Source organism: Ochotona curzoniae, unplaced genomic scaffold, assembly GCF_017591425.1.
Source record: "Ochotona curzoniae isolate NIBS_2020 unplaced genomic scaffold, NIBS_Ocur_1.0 scaffold_4701, whole genome shotgun sequence".
Lineage (NCBI taxonomy): Eukaryota > Metazoa > Chordata > Mammalia > Lagomorpha > Ochotonidae > Ochotona > Ochotona curzoniae.
In genome coordinates, this window is record NW_024467122.1 from 84292461 (window position 1) to 84318356 (window position 25896).

The 25896-nt window shown below is 51.3% G+C and overlaps 1 protein-coding gene across 2 annotated transcripts; it reads left to right on the forward strand.

Moving 5' to 3' along the window:
* Nucleotides 1–11482: 11482 nt before the first annotated feature.
* On the forward strand, nucleotides 11483–25680 carry LARP6 (La ribonucleoprotein 6, translational regulator). 2 transcript variants are annotated; one of them, XM_040969946.1, is made up of 4 exons: nucleotides 11483–11681; nucleotides 19977–19983; nucleotides 22773–22980; nucleotides 24631–25680. In XM_040969946.1, the coding sequence occupies exons 1-4, from the start codon at nucleotides 11483–11485 to the stop codon at nucleotides 25678–25680; spliced, it is 1464 nt and encodes a 487-aa protein (XP_040825880.1). The 2 variants fall into 2 exon arrangements, with proteins under 2 accessions (XP_040825880.1, XP_040825881.1); XM_040969947.1 differs by lacking the exon at nucleotides 19977–19983 and having other exon boundaries at nucleotides 11483–11685.
* Nucleotides 25681–25896: the final 216 nt, after the last annotated feature.

Below are 25896 nucleotides of genomic sequence, written 5' to 3' on the forward strand. Positions count from 1 at the left end.
CGACAACACTTAGGAAAATTGGAGAAGAACTCCTGGGAACATGGAATCAGCCTGGGTTTATCTTTCCTGGCACTTCTTTCACCCTGATTGGGCCCTAAAGTGTGAATCCAGCTTTGTTAGTTTAGACAGTTTGCTTCATCTCTCTGGGCCTACGTCCAAACTGTGATTCTAGCATCTACACTCCATTTTTGTAGAGAGGACTGAGTGAGTAACAGAATGTAGCATCCTTTGAGGGGTGTCTGGCACATGGTGGACACCCTATACCCTTTGACCTGGAGCAGAAAGGCCCCATAGGTGGTAGGATGGACTTGGGCGCTGACTCGGCCACCTTTTGGAGCCCTGTCTCTGTATCTGTGCAGGAGGGACACTATTGCTGCCTCTGCCACAGGTCTTTGGTGATGACTAAATGTCACCACTTGGAACAATGCCTGGCACATGATAGATAGAAGTGGTGCTGAGTGCTAGCTGGAACCTCCTAAGCTGTGTCCCCCTCTGCTGGCCTCTCCCTTCAGTGGGTGCTTGCTCATTCCTCTGCTGAGGGTCAGAGATGCTGGGTGGGGTTGCTGAGCTGTAGCCCCTCAGCACTATGGTGCAGCCAAGTCTGGGATTTTGATGATCCGGACCTTGCCTTCCTTGTTTGATTGTGCAGTTGCAAAAGTGGAAGGTCAGAGAAGCTATATGATGCAATACAGCTTCCTCAGCTGGGCGGTGGCCCCTTCTTCACACACACACACACACACACACACACACACACACACACACACATACACACGTCCCTCAGAGAAGGCTGAACAATGAGGCTACCCGCCCTTCTGAGACTGACTGAGTGACCTACTAGGACATTCTTGGATTGAATGAAGCAGACCCTATAAGCTCCACAGGGCAGGGGCAAGTTGCCATTGCTCTGCTTACACAGCAGATGCTATGCTTCTGTTTCTTGAATGGGTAAATGACATCTATGACCTTACTGAAACTCTGCCCCAGCACTCTCAGAGGAGGATTCATTCTGACACAGGCTCCACTCCCTTCTTTCTCTAACCTCCTTGGAATTGAAGGCCTCTTGTTGTCAACAAGTTGGTTAAATGAGACTATCTGTCCATACTTACCCTCTGGGCTAGAGCAGAGCAGAGACTGGAAACTGCTGTTTCTTACCAAAAATAAAGACTGTAGCTTTTTCCTCTTGTCCTTCATATGTCCGTGGTCTTTTCTTGATCACATTTCCCGTTCGTTACTGGTTTTTATTATGTATCCTGGAAGCAGACTTCCCATTCATATCCTTCCTTTACCTGATCCATGTTCAAGTAACTAACCTATCTGTCAGTGCAAACTTCATCCACCCTGTGCATTTCCCAGCTCTTCATCCTCAAGAAGAAAAATGCAGGTCCTTATCTCCCATTTAACCCAGCAAGGGGTGGCTTGTAGGCTTTCCAAGGAGGCTGTCCTCAAACGTTAGCTTCAGAACTGAAGGATCCCAGACATTAAAGACAGCCCATGTTTGTCTCAAAATGCCATTTGTAGTTCAAGCCAGAGTCCAGTTGTCCTGCTTAGCCCAAGAATCACACAGCCCAAGGCAAGACCTCAACAGGGGATCCCTGGCTGGGCCAAAAGGAAGCAACAGGAAGCTACAAACAGGTCCTTGTGGTTCATCCCTTCTCTACAGTTCTGTGGGTCCACTGCTTCATTCCTGTCCCAACTCTGTCATCTACTATGGTAGATAACAATGTGGTGGTAAAAATGGCCCCAAATTCTTCCTCCTTCATGACAAAGTATATCATCTTTCTCTCTGTTCCTTGACCCTAGGGGTAATATGGCTCACTTTGGTCAACAGGACACTAGCAGCACTGTCACAGGCTGAGGCTTTCAAAGTGCCCAAGCATGGGGTTTGTCTGCTCACTGTGTTTGCAACTCCTGCACTGCCACACACAGCTAGCCCCAACAGAGGCTCAGCTAGCCACACAGAGCAGTGTCAGCAAAGAACTGAACAACAGCCATGCCAGATCTGCTGTCCAAGTCCAATGTGCTGGCTAATGGGAGGAGAGAAAGGAGCCCTGTGGGCCAGCCAAGCCAGTCCAGACAGAACCAACTGGCCAACCCATAAAACCCAGATGAATCGATGTGCTGGGTTGGTCTGTAACAGGCATTACCTGATGTCCAAGGATAAAAATGCTCTAAGAAAGAGTCAATCACTGTTTCCTATTCCCTCTCCTCTTAACTCCCGTCTTCCTATCCCATAAGGATGCGATGCTCTGCAGTGTTTCCCTTCAGTAAGAGATAGCAGGATATAACTGTCAGATAAAATCAGATCAACTGTAGGTGCAGACTTCAATTGCCTCACCTTGGCAATCTACCTTTAAGGTTATGTTAGGGTGGGCATTTGGCCTACTGGTTAAGTTGCTGATTATGATGGCCACATCCCACACTGGAGTAGCTAGAATCAATTTCAAGCTCATCTCCTGACAGCAGCTTCCTGATCATGAAGATCGTGGAAGGTAGTAAGCGATGGTTCAGACACTTGGATTCCTGCAACCTACCCAAGAGCCCCTGACTGGGTTTCCAGCGTGCGGTGTGGGCCTGGCCCAGTTGCAAAGCTTTGTAGAGTGAACCAGCTCTCTCTTTCTATCTCTTTTTCTTCCTTTCTTTCCCTCAAATAAATCAGTGAATTATCAATCAAGACTTCCGTTGAAGGTATAAACTGTGTCAAGCCACAGTAATTTCCCTCACGGTTCCTGGAACCTCTCAAGGGAGACCCCCTTCTGTCCCCATGCTCCATTCAGGTACAGATCACTCCCTATTTGATGTATGAACATAACCACTTCCTCAGATTCTATTTACGCCTGAAAAGATTTTTTTTTTTCAATTTTGTCAACATCTTCTCCTTGACAATTTTTCATCCTTTTGGACAGAGAAAGAAACCTCAAAATCATATCAGAGTTGAACCCCAGCACCACCCCAAGAATCTAAATCCCAAATCTGAATCTGCACCGAGAACTTTTGAAAATTTCTTCAGAGGGCCCAGAGCGGTGGCACAAGTGGTTAAGGTCCTCGCCTTGCGCACCCAGGATCCCATATGGGCGCCGGTTCTATCCCGGCGGCCCCACTTCCCTTCCAGCTCCCTGCCTGTGGCCCGGGAAAGCAGTCAAGGACGGCCCCAAAGCTTTGGGACCCTGCACCCATGTGGGATACCCTGAAGAGGTTCCTGGCTTCGGATCGGCATAGTATCGGCCGTTGCGCTCACTTGGGGAGTGAATCATCAGACGGAAGATCTTCCTCTCTGTCTCTCCTCTCTTTATATCTGCCTTTCCAATAAAAAAATAATTTAAAAAAATCTAAAAAAAAAAAAAAGAAAGTTTCTTCAGAATACTTGCTCCAACATTCACCTCTCAGTAGCAAAATGAATACTTTGTCAGTTGATCAACAAATCAAAATGAAACTCACTTGCCTGCCTTCGGAGATCTTATGTCAGTTCAAAGTCTTTTAAATAATTCTGACCCTTGTCAGTTAGAATTTGACTTCCCCTGGTGGTGGAAGGTGGAGTGGAGAACAGATGATGAATTTGCGAGGAATGAGAATTCCCAACTAGTTGCTGCCCTGCATTTCATCATTCCTACCTGAAAGCCCACAGCAAAGTGGGAGCAACGACACCGCAGTCTTTGTTTCTAAAAATGGCAAACCAAAACCGTTGCAAGGCGGCAGAATTTATAGCAATGTGGGCAGCAGCCCCTCCCATTCAATTTGCTATGACTCATCCATTCCAGTCTCCACATCTATAAATCACTGGGGAAAACCACACCCTCCATTTCTGATCCCGCATTATGCTTTGCTGCTGGAATCCTCTCAACCTGGTGGAAGGAAAAAAAAAAAAAAGAACTTTGCATGGATGCTTTCCAGACCTGAAATAAACCATCTCCTGGATGCTGAACCAAAATGAAGGCAAAGGAAGAGACCCTTCTAAGTGGGTGAAGATCGGGATCGGAAAGACTAGCAGAGGTTTAACGATCTTTTCCAGGTCTTAGAGGCAGAAGAACTCTCAGAGTGGAAGATGAGGAGAAAATAAATATGTGCAAATCAACAAAAGTCACACAATAATCTGGGACGAACTGTGAGGAGCAGAAGCCCGCTGTTGTTTCCCTGGGGCAAAGGAGTGATGGTTGAAGGCATGTCAGGGTCGTCGGTGCTGTGGTTGCCATTTCCCATCTTCCCCGCCCTGCTGGGTAAGGAGGGGTTACTGAGCTGCAACCAACAAGTCAGCAGATCTGCACTTGGCTCCTGCACTTGTCACTCCTGGGACAGCCCCCAGCCCTGAATCCACATTAATGCCTCTCACAGCCTAACTAGTTTCTGGTTGTTGTTGTTGTTGTTGTTTTTTAATAGCGTACTTAACCAACAGCCTCAGTTATTGCTTTACTTATTTTGAAATGCAGAGCAACACAGAGGAGAGACAGAGAGAGATGGAATGAACTCCCATCCACGCCCCCTAAATGCCATAACAGTTAGGGCTGGGCCACGCTGAAAGCTAGGAGCTCAGCATTTCATCCAGGCCTCCTGTATGAGTGGCAGGACTACGTGGTGCTTGTTAGCAGGAAGCTGAATTGGAAGTAGAGATCGGATGCAAATCAAGCTTTCCAAACAGAATGTGGGCATCCCAAGTGAAAGCCTAACCAGCTGCACCTCAGTGCCTGCCCCTAACAGTCCTATTTGTAACGATGTCTCTGATGGGCTCAACTTTGATAAGGGGTCTGTTCAACATCCAGTTACCTTCCACTTTCTCACTGGTACAAGCGTAGCAGCCTAAGAATCATCTGTCAGGCGAGGATTCCTGAGGGGCGAGGCTACAAGTGGGACAGAAATATGCCGGAAGACTGCACGAGAAAGAAATGGCTGACACCTGTAATACAGACACAATACCATCTAGACCTCCTCATTGCTAATAGCTCCAAGTTTGCTCAGTGGATATGCTGCTTACAGCACTTGAGATTTGCATGTTATATAGTTGATGTGCGTGTAGCGCAGAACCTTGAGCTTTTGGTTTAGGAATGCATCCTCAGTATTTCCCTTAACATTGCATTTCTCCCCCAAGAAATTAAATGGTGGAATAACACTCCACCGTGTAGGCAGCATAGTTTATGCAATGCTGGATTATGTAAAACATCCCTGAGCCTTAATCTTTGTACATATTTCTGATTATTTCTTTAGAGATTACTGAAAGAAGGATTTACTAAATCAATGCCTGAAAAAATAAGTCAATCTGCTTTCTAGAGACCCCTGAAAGCCCACTCCCACTAGCAATGAAGGCCGATGTGATCCTCTTGTTGTAGTATTACCCCTTTACTCAGTTAGAGAAACAAAGCAATGCCCAAAAGTGGACCCTGTGCTGTCCCCAGTTCTTGTCAGTTCTGTGCACTGCTCTTTATTTCTTCCTTAGGTCTACCAGAGTTGAAGTGTATGTTCCCAACACAGGGTCCCTAATCGAGCAGCTTCAGAGTTACCTGGCAAGTTCTTGGAAATGTAAGTTCTTGGGTTTCACTCTAGCCCTACTGGATCAGAACTTCAGGAGATGGGACGAGGCGACTGGATCCTGAAGACAAGCACTCCGGGAGATAATGACCTTCACTGAAAAGCTTAGATTGAGAGCATTTTAATCTCTTCGAAGCCCCCACAATGTTTCTCCACTTATGAGACTCCAAATAGCAATTTCAAGGCCCCGGCCACTCATTTACAAGGGACAGTGTGAAGTCACCTAAGGTTAAGAGGTTGTCAGCCCTGGATGTCTCCCTGTTAGTTGAGCAACCACACATGTCACACTCAACAGTCATGCTGTAACAGCTTGCATTGCAAGTGAAATCGTCTTTCACCATTTAGCCCAAATGAGACTCTGGAAAGACATTTTGAAGCTAACTTATCCCAGCTGTTTGATGGTTATGCAAGAAAGCAAAACAAAATGTGTTTTCCCTGCTGAGTGAACGCACAATAGAAGTTTGCTTTGCAGCTGGACCGAGGAATGGCTAAATGAGATTGTTCTGGCCACTCTCTATTTCTTAGCAATCCTTCCACCCTATCCCATGGTAAAAAGGACAATCAGGCCAAAGACAAGAGTAAACACAGTCCTTTCAAGTTCAAGTTCACGGAACTATTGGAGCAGCCATGTGCACCAGGAGGGAGGTGCAAGAAAGCTAGTTATGTGCCTGCCCTCCACTGTGGGTCACAAAGGCTCACATGGGCACAGCCTGAAAGGCCTGGCCCCAGGGCCCCTTGTAAGGCAGTACAAGCCAAGCCCTAGCTTAGGGACTGGGGTGGTGCCTCAGAGAGTACTGAGGAAAGAAAACATCTTTCCAAGGCCCCCCATAGCACACTCCCTCACCCCAACAGGACCAACTGCAGTCTGGGAAGTGCTCAGACCCGGTGCTCCTCCCATTGTATGGCCAGTGGGAAAGGTGTCTTGGGTTTTAGCAGCAAGCCTGCCCATGCCCAGCCCTGTCACCTCCCCCCAAGTCACTCCGTGTACACTGATCCCCATTGTCCCAGAGACACCTTAGCCACTGTGGCTCGGGTACAGGTTATACACACTATGCCAGCTCTGGGCACAGGGCTGCTGTATAGGACTACGCAGTCCTGGGGTGCTACCAGTCCCGCAGGTTGCTATCCTGGGCAAGCTTTTCTCAGGCAGGGAGATCAGAAGCAGGTAGCATCCATTGGGATGCAGTGTCTTCCTAGGTATCTGACCTTCAAGGTTCCATTCAGCCCAGAACTGCATTTGATAGATCCTTACAATTTTGCCCTCAAGGCCCTAGACTAGAAGTTTCCAGAACCTGGAACTCAAGCCATCCAAAGTCACAGCACATATCAAGCTTTCCAATCTCATCCTAACCCTGGCTTTTCAGAGACAACTCATTTTCCCTATATCTATCTATCTATCTATCTATCTATCTATCTATCTATCTATCTATCTATTAGTAAGGAGGTGCAGAAAGGTTGGGACTGCCTCTGGTCTCCCACATAGGTGGCAAGGATCCAAACACTTGGGACTCCTTCCACTGCTTTCCCAGTGCATCAGCTGGGTCAGAAGTGGAATATCCAGGACTGGCACCACTACTAACCCAGAAGTCTCTTCCTGTGACTTATGCCAGTATCCTTCTTGCCTCAGGGAAAGTTTGGGGGGAGTCCACTGGGTTTTATTTTCCAAAGCCTTGTTTCTTAAAAATAAGAATGCTCCAGAGAGCCAACGTGGTCAAGCGTAAAGACAGCAGCATCTAAAAATGGGGCAGCGATTTTAGATGAAAGCAAACTACAAAGGCATAAGAGCAAGCATGATGCACGACTCTCAGCTGGATTCTGGATTTTGCTTTTTAAGCATGAAAAGCTTTCATGTAGCGGATGCATCCATGGTATTGCAGCGATGTTGGCAGATGTCCTCATTTCAAGAAGGTATCAGTGGAAGTATTTAGAAGCGATAAATATTCAACCATTTTAGGATCCAGCAATGTGTTTAAGGGTGTTTATTGTTCAAGCTTTCTGTATTTAGGAATATCATGAATAGCTTAAGGGAGGAAGAACCAAGCGCAAAGGAGGGTTTACGTCAACAAAGACTTCTGCATGAACCAGCACAGAGCAACAGAAGGAAAACAGGGACTCTGTGTCTTCAGGGCCAATGTCAGGCACCTGGGGTCAAGGAAGAGAGCAAGTGTCCCTGGATACATGCCAACATGGCCCTGACTGGTGATGTGGGTAACCCAGGAGACAGATGGCCCACCCAAGCCTCAATGGGAGGAGCACGATGAAAAGCCAGACTCGATCACTTTCTCCCCCTCTGAGCTTGCAGCCTGTATCGAGGGCCCTGAACTAAACCCTCTGCATCCAGAAAGGCCCACCCTAGCGACCACGTGGCTGAACACCAGAGATGATCAGTGGGAGTTGACTGGGTAGTAAGGAGGGCAGACATTTCTAGCATGTGCAGAGGGCAAATGTTGGTGTCTAGCAGTGGACAGAAATGATCAGAGAGGATAAGAGTGACCTGAGTGGAAGTGGGAGGTGTGCCAGAGCAGGAGGCAGCAGACCAACCCAGACCAGCCCCAGTGGCCCTGCCCCCTCCCTTTGCACATGCCCTGGCCTTGCTGCTTGCTTCTCAACACTCTGATCCTACTTTGAGCCTATACCCACAGGGCTGCTCATTTCCCCAGACATTTAGCCAGGGTTTCCAACACAGTCACCCTGATTCTGCACAAAGTTCCTGGTGCAAAACAGATGCCAGACAAGGTGAAGGGGTGCTTTCTGATCTTGTCACCCACACGTGCCAGGCTCTTTCCCTCTGTCCTCTCACCCAGGCAAGGCACCAATATCCACCGTTAACCCCTAGCACTGCTAGGCATGGAGGAGGCACTCCCCAAGGGGTCCCCACAGTGTTCCCAGCCAAGTCTAACCTGTCCCCCCTCTCAACGCCTGCAGGGGATTTTTCCTCTGATAGACAATGCCCTTCCCCTGACAGCGCTATGGCCGTTGGGCAACTCAGAGTCCTTCTGAGGCTGACAAGGAGCATGAGGTAGGGGTGGGTGGTTCCTAAGTCTGTGTGACATTGCTCAGTGACACCCAGAGAGGACCTCCTCCTAAGGGTGCAGTCACAGGTGATAGCATTCTACCCACCATCACATTCCTTCTAATCATTGCTCCCACTGGGCCACAAGGAAAAGGTTGTTTCCATTCCAGTACACGGCTCTCTACTTCCGTTGGGAGTCACACATGTTCACCACAGATGCTAAGGGCTGTGTAGGGCCTTGGCATGCAGCCAAGCAAACACATCAAACGCAAGTCTGACCTGCAGGTCGCTGGCCTGCCTGTCAGACAGTGGTGGCTTTGTCCATGAGGTCAGGCTCGCCGTGCCTGGCTCCAACAGCCCTGAAGTGACATTCCTCCAGCCCAGATGTCTGGGTCAGTCTCCTGGTACTTGGTTCAGAGTGACCTCGTAGGGGTCCCCTGGGTGTTCCTCCTGAGATTCGTGTCTTTGGTCTTCAGTAGGATCAGAACTCCTGAAGAGGGGCTGGAGTCCTGCTTCTCTTGCATCCCAGAGCTTGGTCTGATTAAGGTTCATAGGAAGTGCTGGTGCATCATTCTAACAGATCTTGGGCCAGTGGTCACCAGACTGAGCTTGATGGAAATCACTTAGGACACTGTTGAAGACACAGTTCCTTGGGCCTCCTTCCTCAGAGGCCCTGCACACTTGAGAGGCAGGTACACTCAAAAATACTTCCAACGATCTTCGGGAGCTGTGACCAAAGAAGTTTTCGTCCATTGCACGCTCCTTTGAAAAAGTCCTGCAGATTCCAGGGAAAGGAAAGGTACCAATCTCAGGGTAAGGTCACGGTTCCAGACCTCTTGAGGTGACCACTCTCAGGATCTGGCCTGCTGCTCTTACACCTCCCAGCAACTTCTCCCATCACAGGTTCCAGGAAGGCCGAGGAGAAAGAGCCTTCTCCGTAACGCATTGGGAGGGCTGTAAGGAAAGCACTAGCAACTCAAACCCGTGTGTTCTCAGATGAAAGTGTTCTAACACACACACACACACACACGCACACAGAAGGCAAGGCCTCTCCTGTAGATAGGGCTGGGACTTGGGCACCACAGTGAGATGAGATAGGTTGGCCTTGGTCCCTGGAGTGCCCTGGATACATCCACCCCCAACTTCAGCTACTATCCACAAGACTCCTGTGAGGCTGTCTTAAAAATTTTTTTGCCTTGGACCTGGCACGGTAGCCTAGTGGCTAAATCATCAAATTATATGCACCAGGATGCCATATGGGTGCTGGTTCGTGTCCCAGCTGCTCCACTTCCTATCCAGCTCTCTTCTTTCTATGTCAATTTTTTATTCAATTTCACATTGTTTCTGGTTTTTTTTTTTTAAGATTTATTTTATTCTTATTGGAAAGTCAGATACACAGAGAAGAGGAGAGACAGAGAGGAAGATCTTCTGTCCATAGATTCACTCCCCAAGTGGCTACCACGGCTGGAGCTGAGCAGATCTGAACCCAGGAGCCTGGAGCCTCTTCCAGGTTTCCCATGCAGATGCAGGGTCCCAAGGCTTTGGGCTGTTCTCTACTGCTTTCCCAGGCCACAAGCAGGGAGCTGGATGGGAAGCAGGGTGCTAGAGTTAGAACTGGTGCCCATCATGGGATCCTGGCACATCAAGGCAAGGACTTTAGCTGCTAGGTTACCATGCCGGGCCCTGTTTTTGGTTATTTTTAACATACACTCTTTCAATCTTCTCTCAAACATTTCAATTAAATCAATATCCCAGAAAGACACCCATATTTTCCCTATGACTTTGTAGAGGCCGTACTAGCAAGGTTTTGAATTCTTAGGGTACCACCGCCTATAGGGGTAGAGCGCTCAGAGCTGGATGGTATCTGATACCCTTTTTTAGATCCAAACATTTATTTAATGGGAGTCAGAAATAAATTCAGAAACAACATAGATGAGTATTCTGTAGTCTAGGAGCACATAAATTCAGGTTTTTTGTTTTTTTTTTCCAGGGAAGCTGTGGCCTCTTGGACAGACACAGGGCTGTGAGCTATTCTGGGGCGCCAACAGAACCGGGGTTCCTTCTCTCTTGCTTTCACTCTAGGGTGACTTGTAGTGAGAGAGAAATCTGGCAGACACAAGGCATACTTGCCCATCAGAGCTCTCATAGGACACTCACATTTCCGATCACTTTCCAATCTCAAAATTTCCAATTGCTCTGGAGTCCTATTCCTTCGGATCCCCGCACAGAGACTATTAGGGTAAATCATGCTGAAAGCTTCCCAAGGACAGAGTCAAGGCTTAGTCCTCTCCATGCCTGTCCCCCGAGATAGGAGACAGAAATGGAACTCAATTTGAAGCTAAGGGCCAAAGGGTGATAGTGAAGGTAGAACCCCTGGTGATTCAGGATCTGTCTGACCTGTTCCATGCCTGTCTGATGGCACGTTGCGTGCAGGCTGTCTGCTCCACTTGGGTCTGCGGGTATGCTGTGTGCACGGCCTTGCTCTGTAAGGCTCTTGTGATCCTTGGAGTCTTCCAGCTCACGGCTGGCCGGTGCTCTCACCTGCAACTTTCCAGGTTTAGCAGAATGCACGGAGCCGCGGATCCCACTCAGAACTACAGGGTTGGCCCTGGCCAAGTTCCCAGCTAGGGTAACACTCCGTGCAGGTGCAGTCCGGAAACCCCTTCGGGGGGAGGGGGGTGTCTAGGAGCTCTGAATCCCGCGACTGGCAGAAGGCGAGGAACTCGGGGATCCGCCTGCTGCTTGGTGGGGCGGGGGTTGGGGAGGCATTGGGGGTTGGGGAGGCACTCGGGGTGGGCCTCGGGGGCTGCAGCCGGCCCTCCGAGCGCACTCGGGGCGGGGGCGCGGGGCGGGCCGCCGATGGTCCCGCCTCCTTCACCCCGCCTCCTCCGCACCCCGCCGGCTCCCCGCCGCGGTCCTGCCGCCCCCGCCCGCTGCAGTTCGGCCCCGGGAGCCATGGCCGAGCCGGGCGGGGAGGCCGCGCCCTGGCCCGGGCCGCCGGTACAGATCCGCGTTGCCATCCAAGAGGCCGAGGATGAGGAGCGGACGGCGGACGGGGAGCGGCTGCGGGACGGGGAGCGGCGCGTGGGGAGCCCCGCGCGGTTCCTGAGCCCCGGCTGGGGCAGCGGAGGCGAGGACGAGGCGGGCCGCGGGCGCAGGTAGGTGGTGGGGTCGGAAGCCCGGGCCTGCGCGCGCCCCTCTGCTGAGGCGTCCTGGGAGACCCGGTCCTCGTTGCTGGGCTGAGCCAGGTCCGAACCCACGTCCCCTCCCCAACCCGGTCCCAGACCCCGACTTCGCAGCCTGCGCTGCTGGGGCGGAGGACTGTGCTTGTGGGGGCTCTGGAGGAGGGGTCGCCCTGGGGTTTGGGGCCCGCTGGTCCCCTTTCTTCCCGGTTCCGGGGGCAATCCCATTTTCGTGCGGCCCACCCGAAGCGGAGCTCGCGTCGCCCCTGGTCGTGGCCACAGATTTTTGGGTTCATGTCTTGGGGTGGGCTTGTCTGGATCCTGGGGCCGGGTGCTGGGGAGGGCACTTGCCTGGGCCCTCGGCCTGGCCTGGGCCAAACGGGCGGCGGTAGCGTGGGCCTTTGCGGAGAGTGGCTGTGTCCTGCGACTGGGGGTGGAGGGGAATGGCCCTGCAGAGCATCCCTAGAGAGAAGAGGGCATTAGGGACCTGGGAATGGTCAGCGGGCACGTGTGTTAGGGCTCTGTGCGCTGCCTTTGGATGCTCCCATCTGCTGGGGTTGTAGAGATAAGCCCCCTTGGCTTGGGAATGGAAACCTCAGCAGTAAAGACAGCTGTCGGGGGGAGAGTGAGACCCAGCAGCTTGGACCAGGAAAGTTGCAGACAGTCGGTCCTGGAGGGTCAGCGCATCGCATCATAGCCGCAGTAGACACAGAATCAGCCCCTTGTGCACTCAGCCCGGTGCCAGGCACCGGGTGTATGTGATAAGAAGGAGGAGTCACAGCCGCTGACGGCTGCCTGTCCTAAGAAGGCGGCCAGCAACCGGGTCATTTCAGATGTGCTGCACACAACCCCGAGTACATTGGCCTGTGAATGCTGAGTAACTGCCTGTCCTGTCTGAGAAGGGACCTGGAGCCTGGGCAGACCTCGTGTGGAGGTCCAGGACAAGCTGGTTCCTGTGTGACTGACCTTTCACCAGCTCCGGTCCCCCCCGCATCCTTCCCTACCACCACGTTTCTGTCCCCATTTCCAGCTCCTAGAGACTTGGGGAGTCTTAGGAGTGTTGGGTCTGAAGCACCTGCTGCTGTCTGCTTCCAGTAGTTCACCCCCAGGTGGAGCTGAGGCTGGCTGAGCAGGTGGCTCTCCAGGGCGGAGGGGGCAGCCCAGACTGAGCAGCAGCCTCTCCTGCGTCCTGAACAAGCACGGAGAGCTGGCACTGCTTGGGTTCCTTTGGCCTGTTGGCTTCCGGTGGTGTGGCAGGCTGCCTGCCCAGCGGCCTGGGTGGTCTCCTCTCTGGGGTTCTCCACGGCTCCCCCTCTGAGGCCTGCCCTTTTCACAACTGTGCTTTTGCAGTTTTGTTTGCCTCCCAGGAACGTGAGCTCTGGCTGCTGCGCTCAAGTGGCGCTCCTGCTAGTTGCCTCTAAGCACCCAGCACAGCGCCCAGTTGTCAAGGGCTGTTCTAGAAACATCTGTGGAATAGATGCATGGATTTGTCACTGCCCTGTGCCAGGCAGTGAACGAGGAGCTTGGAGCAGCGGCTCTGTCTTCTCCCTGCCCCCAATGCCAGCTCCTGGCTAACTCTAGGGGGCCCATAGGAAAATGAACACAAGGTTTCCAGAATGTTCATTAGCCTTCTCCCTATATTTCACATACTTTTTTAAAGTGACTTTCTTTTTTTGTAATTTTTTAAAAGATTTATTTATTTTTATTTTTTGAAAGGCAGACTTTGTGGAGAGAGAAGGAGAATCAGAGAGATCTTTCATCCGTTGGTTCACTCCTCGATGGCCAGAATCTTCCATCCATTGGTTCACTCCCCGATGGCCAGAGCTGAACTGATCCAAAGCTGGGAGCCAGGAGCTTCTTCTTTTGACCTCCCAGCTTGATGCAGGAACCAAAGGACCTGAGCCATCTTACATCGCTTTTCCAGGTGGATTAGCAGGGAGCTGGGTCAGAAGTGGAGCAGCTGGGACACAAACAGGTGCCCTTATGGGATGGTGGCATTAACAAGCAAGAGATTAGCCTACTATGTCACTGTGCTGGTCTCATAACTTTCCTTCTATCTTCACCTTTTAAACAAAAATTCTCAAGTGAAAAAAAATGTGAGCAAAGGCATCGTGAATGTTCACATCCCCACCCTCCGGGTTTAGAAATTATTAATTTTTTGCCTTATTGTCTGTTGGGTATGTAAGGGAACTTTGAAGAGCTTATTTAGAAAGCAAATGGAAAGATAAGTTTATTTAAATTTTTTAAAAATTGAAATCTGGGCCCGGCGCGGTGGCCCAGTGGTTAAGGTCCTCGCCTTGCACGCCCGGGATCCCATATGGGCGCCGGCTCTAATCCCGGCAGCCCCGCTTCCCATCCAGCTCCCTGCCTGTGGCCCAGGAAAGCAGTCGAGGACGGCCCAAAGCTTTGGGACCCTGCACCCGCGTGGGAGACCCGGAAGAGGCTCCTGGCTTCAGTTCGGCATAGTATCGGCCTTTGCGCTCACTTGGGGAGTGAGTCATTGGATGGAAGATCTTCCTCTCTGTCTTTCCTCCTCTCTGTATATCCGCCTTTCCAATAAAAAAATAATAAAAATAAATCTTTTTTAAAAATTGAAATCTATGCATTTTTTGAAAATATTTATTTATTCGAAAGGCAGAGTTGCAGAGGACAAGAGAGATTTTTCCATCTGTTGTTCATTGCCCCCAAATACCTACAGCAGGCAGGCTAAACCCAGGGACCTGGCACTGGGTGGCAGCCTGGTCACTGGAGGTGTCATCCACTGTCTCCCGTTGCGCTCCTGGAAAGCTGGGTTAAAAGCAGAGCAAGGAGGACTCCATCTGGCACTGCAACGTGGGATGTAGCTGTCCCATGGAGTTGCATAACAGGTGTGCCACAATGCCTGCCCCATGCGTGGGTCTTTAAAGCATCCTTGTATAGGTGTGTGGTTCATCCCACATCATCTGCAAGCCTCTTGCTCGTAGGACTAACACCTGGATACTTTGTCATTCTTCAGAATGATGTTCCCTGTGAAACAGCAATCCCGTTATTGCAACTAGAAAAAGATAATAATGATACTTGGCAGCGGTTCCCTCAGAATCACCTAGCCAAGTCCCTATTTGTGTTTGGAGCTGCTGCCTTTTCCTCTCGCAGTCCAAGGTCAGGCGTTTACATGTGTGTCACTCAGACATTTTTGTCTAGAACACTCTCTTTCTGCACCCCACCCCCACCCTGCTGCTGTTTAATGCTTTGCCTATCAGAGGTCAGACTTTTACTGCACGCTTGCTTTTAGTTTTTGCTGTCTATTTTAACCATTTTTGCTCCAAGTACTTCCCATAAACTGGGGGTAGGAACCAGGCCTAACATTTTTTTTTTAATTAATTTATTTTTATTGGAAAGGCAGACCAGATTCAAAGTTGGAAAGGAGAGACAAAGATCTTCCATCTGTTGGTTCATTCCCCAAGTGGCCACAATGGCCAGAGCTGAGCCGATCCAATGCCAGGAGCCAGAAGCTTCCTCTGGGTCCCTCACCATGGGTGCAGAGTCCCTAGGCTTTGGGCGATCTTCTGCTGCCTCTTGAGGTGACAAACAGGGCGCTGGATGGGAAGTTGATAAAATCTTGATGAGAATACTTCGTGGTACACACATGTCTGAACTCTACATTTAGGATGCACCCAATGTTGTTGGTGTTGGATTTGACCATTTCGGTGGAGAGATGTCTGTATTGCAAAGATTACTTCCTTTCCTTCATGATTGCCAAGTCCTGTCTGATCTTGCTGTCTTTCACTGCTCTTCTCTGATGAATCGCACTTGCTCATCTGTGTCTGTTGAACCCATTAGCTGAGTTCCAGACTCCTGACTTGAGGTTGGCCCAGTCCTGGCCATTGTAGGCATTTGGGGGTTGAGCCAGCAGATGGGAGAATGCTCTCTGGCTTCCAAGTAAAATGAACAGTAATTCCATTTGTGCACAGATGTTCTGAATTGTCCTCTGTGTGTTCACAAGGGACAGTGATCTGTGAGTTTCTCACAGGGTCCTCCTTTGGCTTAGATATCACAGCAGTGAGATGAATCTGGAAGCACCTCTCTGTTCTTGAGCTCTGTGTGTCGGTCCTGGAAGGGATTGGCTTGGTTCTCACCCAGCAGTGACCCAGTCCTCTGATCCTGGGCTTGTTGATGGAGGGGGCTCCGGTGACTAACCCCCTCTCCTCACTTGCTGTTGGTCTGTTCAGACTTTCTGTGTCTTCAGAGTCTAGTCTTGGTAGATTAGTTTCAGGAATTTCTCTGAGTTCTCCCTACCCCGAAAATTGCCCGATTGTGGATGTTTCTTCCCCTCAGGGAGCGCATGTAAAAAGTTTCAATTGAGATGGGGCAAATGGAAAAGTGCATTTTACTAAACTAAACTAATGTGTTGGGTCGTCAGAGCATCAGAGGTGGTCATTATAGAAGTGAGTCACTTGGTGTGCCCAGTCCCTGCAGTTCTGCTTGGCTGAGCTTGCCTGAGTCAGTTACTTCTTGGGGATTGAGCTGCTGTGGTTTGCTAGTTCTTTCATTCTTTGTGCCTTTTTTCATTTGACATTCAGAACTCTGCCTATCATTAGATCATCAGGATTGAAGGACCCCTGAAAGGCAAGTTTTCAGAAAGCCCCGTTAGTGTGGTTTTCCATTTTATCTCTTCCCATCATCATGGCAATCCTTATCTCTGATGCCTTGGCCTCTACAGTACGGCCAAGGGATCCCCACTAAGATGGCGTCAGTACATCTTTGTGGAAAAGTAAAATCTTTGAGGTTCCTACTCCCAGAATTCCTGCTGCAGTCACAGAACCCAGATGTTTCTGCAGGGTCCCTGATTTCTCAAATGCATGTGAGAAAGTATTGAGAAGCAAACATTGAAAATTCAGAGTGATGGAGCCAGGTTTGTGGCAAAGTTAAACTGCCACCTGCCAGTGCTGGCATCCTGTGTGAATGCCAGTTCAAGCCCCAGCTGCTCCACTTCCAATCCAGCTCCTTGCTAATGTAATGACTTAGGAAAGCAGTGGAGGATGGCCCAAGACCTTGGGGCCCTGCACCCATATGGGAGACCCAAAGGAGGCTCTTGGTTCTTGGCAGCCCTATCTCCGTCTCTCTCTGTAACTCTTCCTTTCAAACAAATCAATCTTTTTTATTTTTTAATAAAGAATTCAGAGTGCTACTGAATACAGCGGCTTTTAGGGCCTTTGAAAGGACAGGGCTAAAATGTATGTTTTTTTTTTTAAGGTGAAATTGATCATTCCAGTTCATATTTAAGAAAACTGCAGTATTTTTGCTCATTTTTTTTTAAGCATAGAAAAGCTTTGTTCCTAAGATCTTTACCACGTGGACTTGTTTTCTTTGCCTTGCCGTGTGTCCAGATGATTCAGGACCTTAACGCTGACCAGGAGCACACCTGCTTCCTTGGTGTCAGTGCAACGAGTAATCTCAATTTCCTCCCTTCTGAGGCATTTCAGGGACGGGCCTGCTCCATGCCTGCCCTGGCTGCTGGCTGCTGGCTGCTGGCCGATGGCTGCTGGCTGCTGGCTGCTGGCCGCTGGCTGCTGGCAGTGGGAGTCCCCATTGTGAGTTCCGGCCTTGTGTTTGTGGGGGATGGAAGCAGGTTCTTCTATCCCTCATCTGTGCTCCATGGCACAAGGAGAATCGGCCAGGCACACCCACAAGAGGTGTTGGGGCAGAGAGGAGGGTTCTTCATTGTGAGAGCCTGGGCGGAGGGAGGCAGTACCCGACCTGTGCTAAGTGGCCTCTGAGATATGATGGTTTCCTGAACCCCTTCTCTCCCGTCAGGAACCTGCTTTCATTTTCAGCCTGTCCCCAAAAGGACCTGTTACCTTTGGAGCATGCCGTCAAATGTTTGCATTGCGGTTGCACTTGGGCGGCCCCTCGGAAACCATTTCTGGACCACTGTCTGTTCTGTGCTGTGTGGCAGATGCTCCTGTTCCTGTCCACTGCTCTCTGACCCTGACAGCCGGACGTCGTGCTAGACCCTTGCAGGGGTGGCTGATGGGTCCCCAGCACAGTGAGGGTCTTGTGGCTCTGCCGTGTTAGTGTGTGCCCCTCCTTGTGTAGCGTACCTTTGGTTAGCACTCAGGCAGCCCCTTCAGATCAGCTGGTGATGGTACAAGAAAAATAGCTCTAGAGATTTTATGCTGAAAAGGCACTTTTCCCCCCAATCTTCTCGTGAGATTACGGTAGCTATTTCCACATTGACTTGTGGAGCCCAGTGTTCTGCTCTGAGACAGACACCGTGTCCTCCCTGATTCCTGCCCTTGGCTTCCATCTCTAGCTTGTTTAAGCTAGAATCAGACAACAGACCACCACTCCCAATATACGATGTTTTTGGGAAAAAAAAAAGTTTTCATTTGCCTTGAGTGACAGACAGGTAGAAGTCAGGGATTCAAGGAGAGGGAGAGCGAGGACAGGGTGCTTGGAAAAGGGAACCATCTGAGAATCAAAACCTATTGAGATTTAAAATTCACTGGGGACCCGGAGTGGTAGCCTAGTGGCTAAAGTCCTTGCTTTGCACATGCCGAGATTCCATATAGGTGTTGGTTCATGTCCCAGCAGTTCCACTTCCCATCCAGTTCCCTACTTGTGGCCTGGAAAAGTAGTTGAGGATGGTCCAAAGCCTTGGGACCCTGCACCTGTGTGTTGGAGACCTGGAAGAAGCTCCGGGCTCCTGGCCTTGGATCAACTCAGCTCCAGCCATTGTGGTCACTTGGGGAATGAGCCAGTGGATGGAAGATGTTTCCTTCTGTCTCTCCTTCTCTCTGTAAGTATAACTTTTCAATAAAAAATAAATACATCTTTAAAATAATAATAATAATCTTTTTAAAAATTTATGGTGTTTTTATTGGAAAGGCAGATATACAGAGAGGAGAGACAGAGAGGAAGATCTTCCGTTCGGTGATTCACTCCCCAAGTGGCTGTGATGGCTGGAGCTGAGTGGATCTGAAGCCAGGAGCCTGGAGCCTCTTCCGAGTCTCCCATGTGGATGCAGGGTCCTAAGGCTTTGGGCCGTCATTGACTGCTTTCTCAGGCCACAAGCAGGGAGCTGGATGGGAAGTGGGGCCACCAGGATTAGAACCAGTGTCCATATGGGATGCTGGAGCTTTCAAGGTGAGGACTTCAGTCACTAGGCTACCATGCTGGGCCCCAATAATTATAATGTTTAAAAAATAAATACAAAATAAAATTCACTGGGACAAGTTGGGAGATAGCACCAGTAAATTCCCTTGACTCATAAATGCAAAGCATCAACAGATCAGTTGAGTGAGAAGCGGAACAGAGAGGACCCAGAAAGGTGGCCCATGAAATAATACACTTCTAAGAAAAGAAATACATGTGAGCCTCACATTGTTCATAAAAAAAATGAAGCTAAGCTCAGGATTTATTTTGGTGCAAAAATTTTTGAAGTTTATGCAAATGATGGTTCTCCCAAAAGCTTATGACAAATGCGTATTGTGAAAAAAAGGAAACATGAATTTGAACACCGTTTGGGCCAAAACAAGCTGTTCATTTTATCTTCTGCAAACTTTTTGAAGTGCCCTCTTAGAATCCTAGGGAATGCTTTTGCCCTCAGGGTACAATGTTCGCATAGCAATAAAACACAATGAGTTGACTTTCAGTCATTGATACCTATCAATCAGATGTGCAGCATTGGTTACAGAACAGAATAAAACATTAAGAGGCACCGCAAAATGGAATAAACATGCATCTGGTAAGATGAGTTGGAAAGGAGAAGAAGGGTTAGCTAGTGCTGAGCACATTGTTTGTATGTGTCGTTTCCTGTGAGGTGGTGAAAGCGAGGTTGGCATTGCAGAAGAAATGCCTCGTGGCAGGCCCAGGTTTCAGTCTTGTGTGCTGTGGCGCTGCGCAGGAAGTGACAGGTGCAACTGAGGGTGTGGCACATTTGAAGTGACATCAGATTCCCATTGAGGGAATGTCTGGCAAGCAGTTAAGAAATGAAGGCTGGAGCTTGGGGGAAGAGAAAGGTGGGCACCAGGGGAGATGTGGCTGAGATGAGTTTGCCAGGGTTAACGGGCAGCAGAGTTGGGCACAGATGTTTGAGTTTACCGGGGTTAACAGGCAGCAGAATTGAGCACAGATGTTTGCAGTATTCCCGTGTCTGAGTTGGGGAGGGAGAGAGCAGGCTGTTGGGGCAGTTAGTCAGTGGAGAGAAGAGGACTGGCACTTGACCTAGCTCTTAAGACTGCCACATCACTCGTGGCCTCTGGCTCCTGACCCCAGCTCCCTGGGAGACAGCAGGTGACAGCAAGTGGTTGGGTACCTGCCAGCCACACGGGAGAGCTGCACTGAGCGACAGGTGCCTGGCCCATCCCAAGAGGACGCGAGCCAGTGGATGAAGCTAGTGCTGTCTTTCTTCCTCTGTGTCTCATTCAAATGAATTTTCTTGAACTTATTTGAAAAGGAAGAGGGAAAAGAATGAGCGAGTCCTGGGAGTCTAGGAAGAGCTCCGAGACAAAGGCAGGCAGCCGTGTTGACCCTGCCGGGGCAGGGACACTGGGTGGATGACTGGGCCTGTCGTGGATGTTGAGGGAGGCAGAGCACAGGGCTTGGGGAGGTGCTCAGAGGTGCTTTGCTATAGAGAGGACAAATGAAGGGGTGGAACAGCCTGAGCCCCACCACGTTTGACCTGTGCTCACACTGGTGTCAGCTGCGCTCAGTCAGAGGTAGAACCCACCGGTCGGTCGGTCGGTGGGTCCCTTTGGTCTGTCCAGCTCTGCCATGGCCATCACCCATCTGCCCTCCTCCCTCCTCCCGGAACTCCTCGCAGGTGACGTCACAGCCCACTCTCCCTTGCTGCATCTCATTCCCATTGCTGTCAGCTGGGCTTGAATCCTGCTGCACGTGTGCTTGCCTTGTTCTGCCGCTGTGCAGTTGATCCCAGCTACTGAAGTGTCGACTTTCCCTGGTGCAGGGGAGGATGTTTGCATCATCCGTGTCCCCTTTGCGTATCCTTTGGCTTGTTTGAGGCCCTTGTTTGTGAGTTGGCGCACTGGTTGGCGCTCCTCGTTCCTGCTGCAGCATTGCTCTCATCATTGCTGCAGTTGGTGTGTTGGTTAGCACTGCAGCATTAATACTACTCATTACTGTAGTAATACCCTCGTTAGTGCTGTAGCATCAGTCTCCTCCTAATTGCTCCAGTGTTACTCGGCTAGTCAGTATTGCAGTACTGTGACATTACCCTCCTTGTTAGGACTGCGGTGTTACTCCTCCAGTTAATACTCTAACATTACCTTCCTAGTTGATACTGTAGCCTTACTACTGTCCTGGTTAGTACCATAGTATCACCCCCTCCACCCCCTTAGTGTGGTAGTGACACACTCCTAGTTGGTATAACATTTGTGCTGCTTTTCCTTCTTCCCAAACTCCACGTCTGTGCAGGTCATTTCCCTCGTCACTCCCCACCATCATGCTGATGCTGTTGTACGACTGTGATTATGTAACACAGTGCTGTGCTATTCAGCTTACGTGCCCCAGTACAGGCCCTCAGATCCGTGCATGTTGCATCCTGTGCCTGAATCCCCTCCCGTGCACGTTCAGACTGTCATTTCCCTGTTCTTGCTCAGCATGGATCTTGGGCTCTTCACCCATTGGCTGCTGTGAACATTCTGAGCCTTTTTTTGGTGAGCTTTCCCAGCCCTGGCTGCATGGGTGGACATGAGAGCTAGGAGTGTGCCGCACCAGGTTGTTATCTCTTGGTCAGAGCAAGCTAGTGGGGCTCCAGGCCTCATGGTTATGAAACTGCACATCAGGCTGCCACCAACAGCCTCTACTGAATAACATATCATCTTAAAAAAAAAAAAGATGAATTTTATCTATTTAAATGGTCACTGTGACCCCAAATGGTCACAGCAGCCAGGCCTGGGCCTGGCTGAAGCCAAGAGCCAGGACCTTCATCCAAGTCCCCTGCATGGGTGCAGGGGCCTAAGAACCTAGGACGCTTGTGCTGCTTTTTCAGTAGCATTAGCAGGGAGCTGGATCTGAGGTGGAGAAGCCAGGACTTCAACCAGGGCCCATATGAAATGCTGGCACTGCAAGAGGTGGCTTAACTGGCTGCACTCCGAAACAACATATAATCCTGATGTAATATTTAACTTGGTGTGTTGGTTAAACAGGAAACTCATCTTTACTTCTAAAAACGCACCCACTGCAAAGTGAATAATCGCCAATGCCCTGAATGTCCATAGCTTTATCACAGAGCAGTCTCCTGGCTGTGCCACATCCTCCGTTGTCAGGGAGAGCAAGGCTGTCTGTCCCTGTGAGCTGCTGCTGCTCCCAGGTGATACAAGGAAGGACTTGGGAAGGCCTTTGTGTCTCTGATTCATCCGAATCACCCTCAAGGTGATTCTGTGCGCTAGCCTTGGGGACAGAAGGTTTGACTTCAAGCTCTATTCCTGCCTCTTAGGAGTAAGCACAGGCATTTATCTGCTAATGCCTCAGCTCTCAAATCACACCAGGCATTCTGCTGGAAATTTCCACACATTCACCCATTGATTTGGTTGTATCCTAGGCCAGGGACTGCCACGATTCCCACCCTGTCAGAGTTGTTGGTTTGCAAGAAAGTGGCCAAAGCATGGTGGTCCTGAATGCCCCCTTGGCTGAGTGGCAGCACCAACATTAGAACAAGGGGTGGAAAAAAAAAGAACAAGGGCGTGACCTGAGTTGGAGCTCTCAGAGCTGGCAGCACTGGGACCACCTCCAATCCAGACTCACAGCTACCAAGGGACAGGCTTTGTTCCCAGCCAGCTGAGAAGTCAGGTTTCCTGCAAGGAATCTTGTTCCAAGATGCTGCTCCACCTGCTGGGAATCGGGCTGGGAGCCGTGAAGACGATGGTTCCTGTGGAGAGCTTTTTTAAAGCATCCTATGACTGCATTGGGCCAGAGCTTGGGACCTTCCTGGTTTCCCACACCTGACTGCTTAGCTACCTGATGGTCAGGGACACCTGTGCCTTGGGGCCTTGGTGGCAGGACCTCAGTGGGGCCGGGGGAGAGATACAGCTGCAGCACGATGCTCTCGCCTCCTCTCTCAGTGGCACCATAAGCGGGGACGAGAAAGAGCACGAGGGCCCGGAGGGGGAGTGGACGCCGCCGGATGCAGAGCTGGTGAGGAAGCTGGTGGAGCAGATTGAGTTCTACCTGTCCGATGAGAACCTGGAGAGGGACGCCTTCCTGCTGAAGCACGTGCGCCGGAACCGCCTGGGCTATGTGAGCGTCAAGCTGCTCACGTCACTCAAGAAGGTGCGCTCCGGCCCAGCGGGGAGGGTTGGGGCCTGGAAGCATGAAGGGATGTGGGTGGTTGGTGAGGATGTGCATGGGGGACGAGGCCCAGGTGCCGCTGTTGGCTGCCACTCATAGGGGCCAGCTGCTTTGCCAGGTGTAGGGTGCTTGAGAGGATGCAATGCCAAGGCAGGGGACTTGAGGTCTTGAGAGAGAGAGACACCTGGGAGGCCAGGAATCATACGAAATGTACACTTTTCGTTAGATGAAAAAGCTGTGAGGAAGGAATGAGCCCCTCCCTCACCCCAGAAGCAGGGCTGAGTCTTCTTGGAGTCCTGTCTACTATGATTGCTGCCAGCCCCTTACCTGGGTGCCAGCTGGGCTATGTACTCCCTGCTGATCCAAGGTCTGGCAGCACAGCCAAAACAAGTGAGTCCTTTAGGGCCGGGCATCCACTGGGGCGTGGAAATGACCATGTGAACGTGGCGCAAAATAGGACCCAGTGGGTCCCAGTGGCATTGCCAATGCACTGTGTTACTACAGACACCTACGAAGGGTGCACCTGCCCCCTCTCTCCATCACAAAGGCACTGGTTCTGTTAGCTGGATGCTGCATCTGGCACAGGGTGTCCCTCATGAGTGTGGCACTGCCTACCCATCAACAGAACCACAGTCAGATATAGCAGAGAGATTGGGGGCAGGGGACTGTGGATGGTGAGTCTTGCAGCTTAAGAGACCTAAGTCCTGTTGGGGCAGTTGGTTCATATGGCCCCTGCCTGAGAGCTGAGAGGGCTTCCCTGAGGTGGTGACACGGGCACAGGAGGGTAAGCAGGAGTTGCAGAAGCAGGCAAGGGCATGTCATGTGCAGAGAACAGTGAGGGGGCAGGCACGTGGAGGGTTCCCCTCATGAGGCAGCCAGGGTGAAGAGCCATCCCACCTGCAAGTAGCCAGGGGACAGCTGTGTCCCTTTCCCTTCCACGCTGACATCACTGGGTCCTTCTGGGTGTCTTCTGCTACTTCCGGATGTGGCAGCACCGTGTTTCCCCACCTAGAGCTCCCCCCTGCCTCCCTGAAGCCTGGGCCACCCTGTGGTCAGCATCCTGGCTCTCCTGAACAACCTAGCAGGTCTTACTGCCAGTTTGAGGCGGGCAGTGGCTTTGTTAGTGCATTGGCCTCTTCCCAAACCTGCAGGGCTTGTTTGTTTCTTATCTGTTAGAAAGGCAAAGAACGGGAGAACAGGCTCCCATCCCACGGCAGCCGGGGCCGGGTCACACCAGAGCTGGGAGCTGGGACTCAGTCCAGGTCTCCCAAATAAGTGGCAGGCATTGAGGCATCACCTGCTTCCTCCTGGGGTGTGCATTAACAGGGAGCTGGAATCGAGACTTGAGTCAAGGAAATCTGACGTGGGCTACATGCATCCCCAGAGGCTGCAGGTCTAACCGCTGAATTTGTGCTAAATCCAGTCTCCTGGCTGCCAGGGAGAGCTGTGTTGGATGTGCTGCTGTGGATTGCAGTGGCCTGGCTCTTGACCTGGGGGAAGCTCTGCTCTTTGTGTCCCTGTGGTTCCAGGCACCAGTAGTGCAGGCTAAGGAGACGGAAGGGGCTGTGGCTACGCCATGCAGATGATGAGGCTCTGGGCACCATCTCAGACGTGCTTGCTTCTGTCCTTCAGGTGAAGCATCTTACTCGAGACTGGAGAACCACAGCTCACGCCTTGAAGTTCTCGGGGATCCTGGAGCTGAATGAGGATCAGCGGAAGGTGAGGCGGACCACCCCGGTGCCACTGTTCCCCAACGAGAATCTTCCCAGCAAGATGCTCCTGGTCTACGATCTCCACCTAGCGCCCAACCCTCAGAATGGCAGGGTGCAGGAGAAGGTCATGGAGCACCTGCTCCAACTCTTTGGGACCTTTGGGGTCATCTCCTCCGTGCGAATCCTGAAGCCCGGCCGGGAGCTGCCCCCCGACATCCGTAGGCTCAGCAGCCGCTACAGCCAGGTGGGCACCCAGGAGTGTGCCATTGTGGAGTTCGAGGAGGTGGAGGCGGCCGTCAGAGCCCACGGCTTCATGGCTACCGAGTCTCAGGGCAAAGACCACATGAAGGCCCTCCTGATTGGGATGAAGCCCCCGAAAAAGAAACCTGCCAAGGAGAAGCCCCAGGACAGGGAGCACCCCGCCGGCGCCCCAATGAACAGGTCCCTCAACAAACGGGTAGAAGAGCTGCAGTACGCAGGGGACGAGTCTTCCGCCAACAGCTCCTCTGACCCAGAGAGCAACCCCACGTCCCCCATGGCTGGCCGGCGGCATGCGGCCACGAGCAGGCTCAGCCCTTCCGGCCCGCAGAATCTCTTCCTGAGCCCCAATGCTTCTCCAAGCTCCAGCCCTTGGAGCAGCCCCTCGGCACAGCGCAAGGGTGTGTCCAGGAAGTCTCCGCTGGCCGAGGAGGGCCGGCCAGGCTGCAGCACTGGTCCTGAAGCTCCACGCACGGGGGTGGATTACTCCTCCGACAGTAGCATCACCCCATCCGGCAGTCCCTGGGTACGGCGGCGGCGGCGCCAAGCTGAGATGGGGACCCAGGAGAAGAGCCCTGGAGCCAGTCCCCTGCTGTCTGGGAAGGTGCAGACTGCAGATGGCCTGCCCGTGGGAGTGCTGAGGCTGCCCAGGGGCCCCGACAGCACTCGGGGATTCCAGGGCGGCCGTGCCCGGAGCAGGGTCTGTGTGTGACTTTCCCCCCCCTGCATAAGAGGAGACATCGGAGTTCCCTTCCCCTGGCTCGGACAGACGCCTGGCATGACCTGGAATGGCAATACGTCCCCTTTGAAGTCTTTTGTATACGTGTAGATCTCATTAATTTATATATTTGTCATGTCTGTACATCGTGTGGTCCACCGACATTCAGGAGGCCTGCCTTGCGGCGTGGCTGGTGTGAGCGGTGCCTGG

Excerpts from the sequence above, each read along its gene's own strand:
- LARP6 (XM_040969946.1), top strand. The coding sequence starts at position 11,483 with ATGGCCGAGCCGGGCGGGGAGGCCGCGCCCTGGCCCGGGCCGCCGGTA. Across the intron at positions 22,981-24,630 it reads TGCTCACGTCACTCAAGAAG|GTGAAGCATCTTACTCGAGA; the intron begins GTGCGCTCCGGC and ends TCTGTCCTTCAG.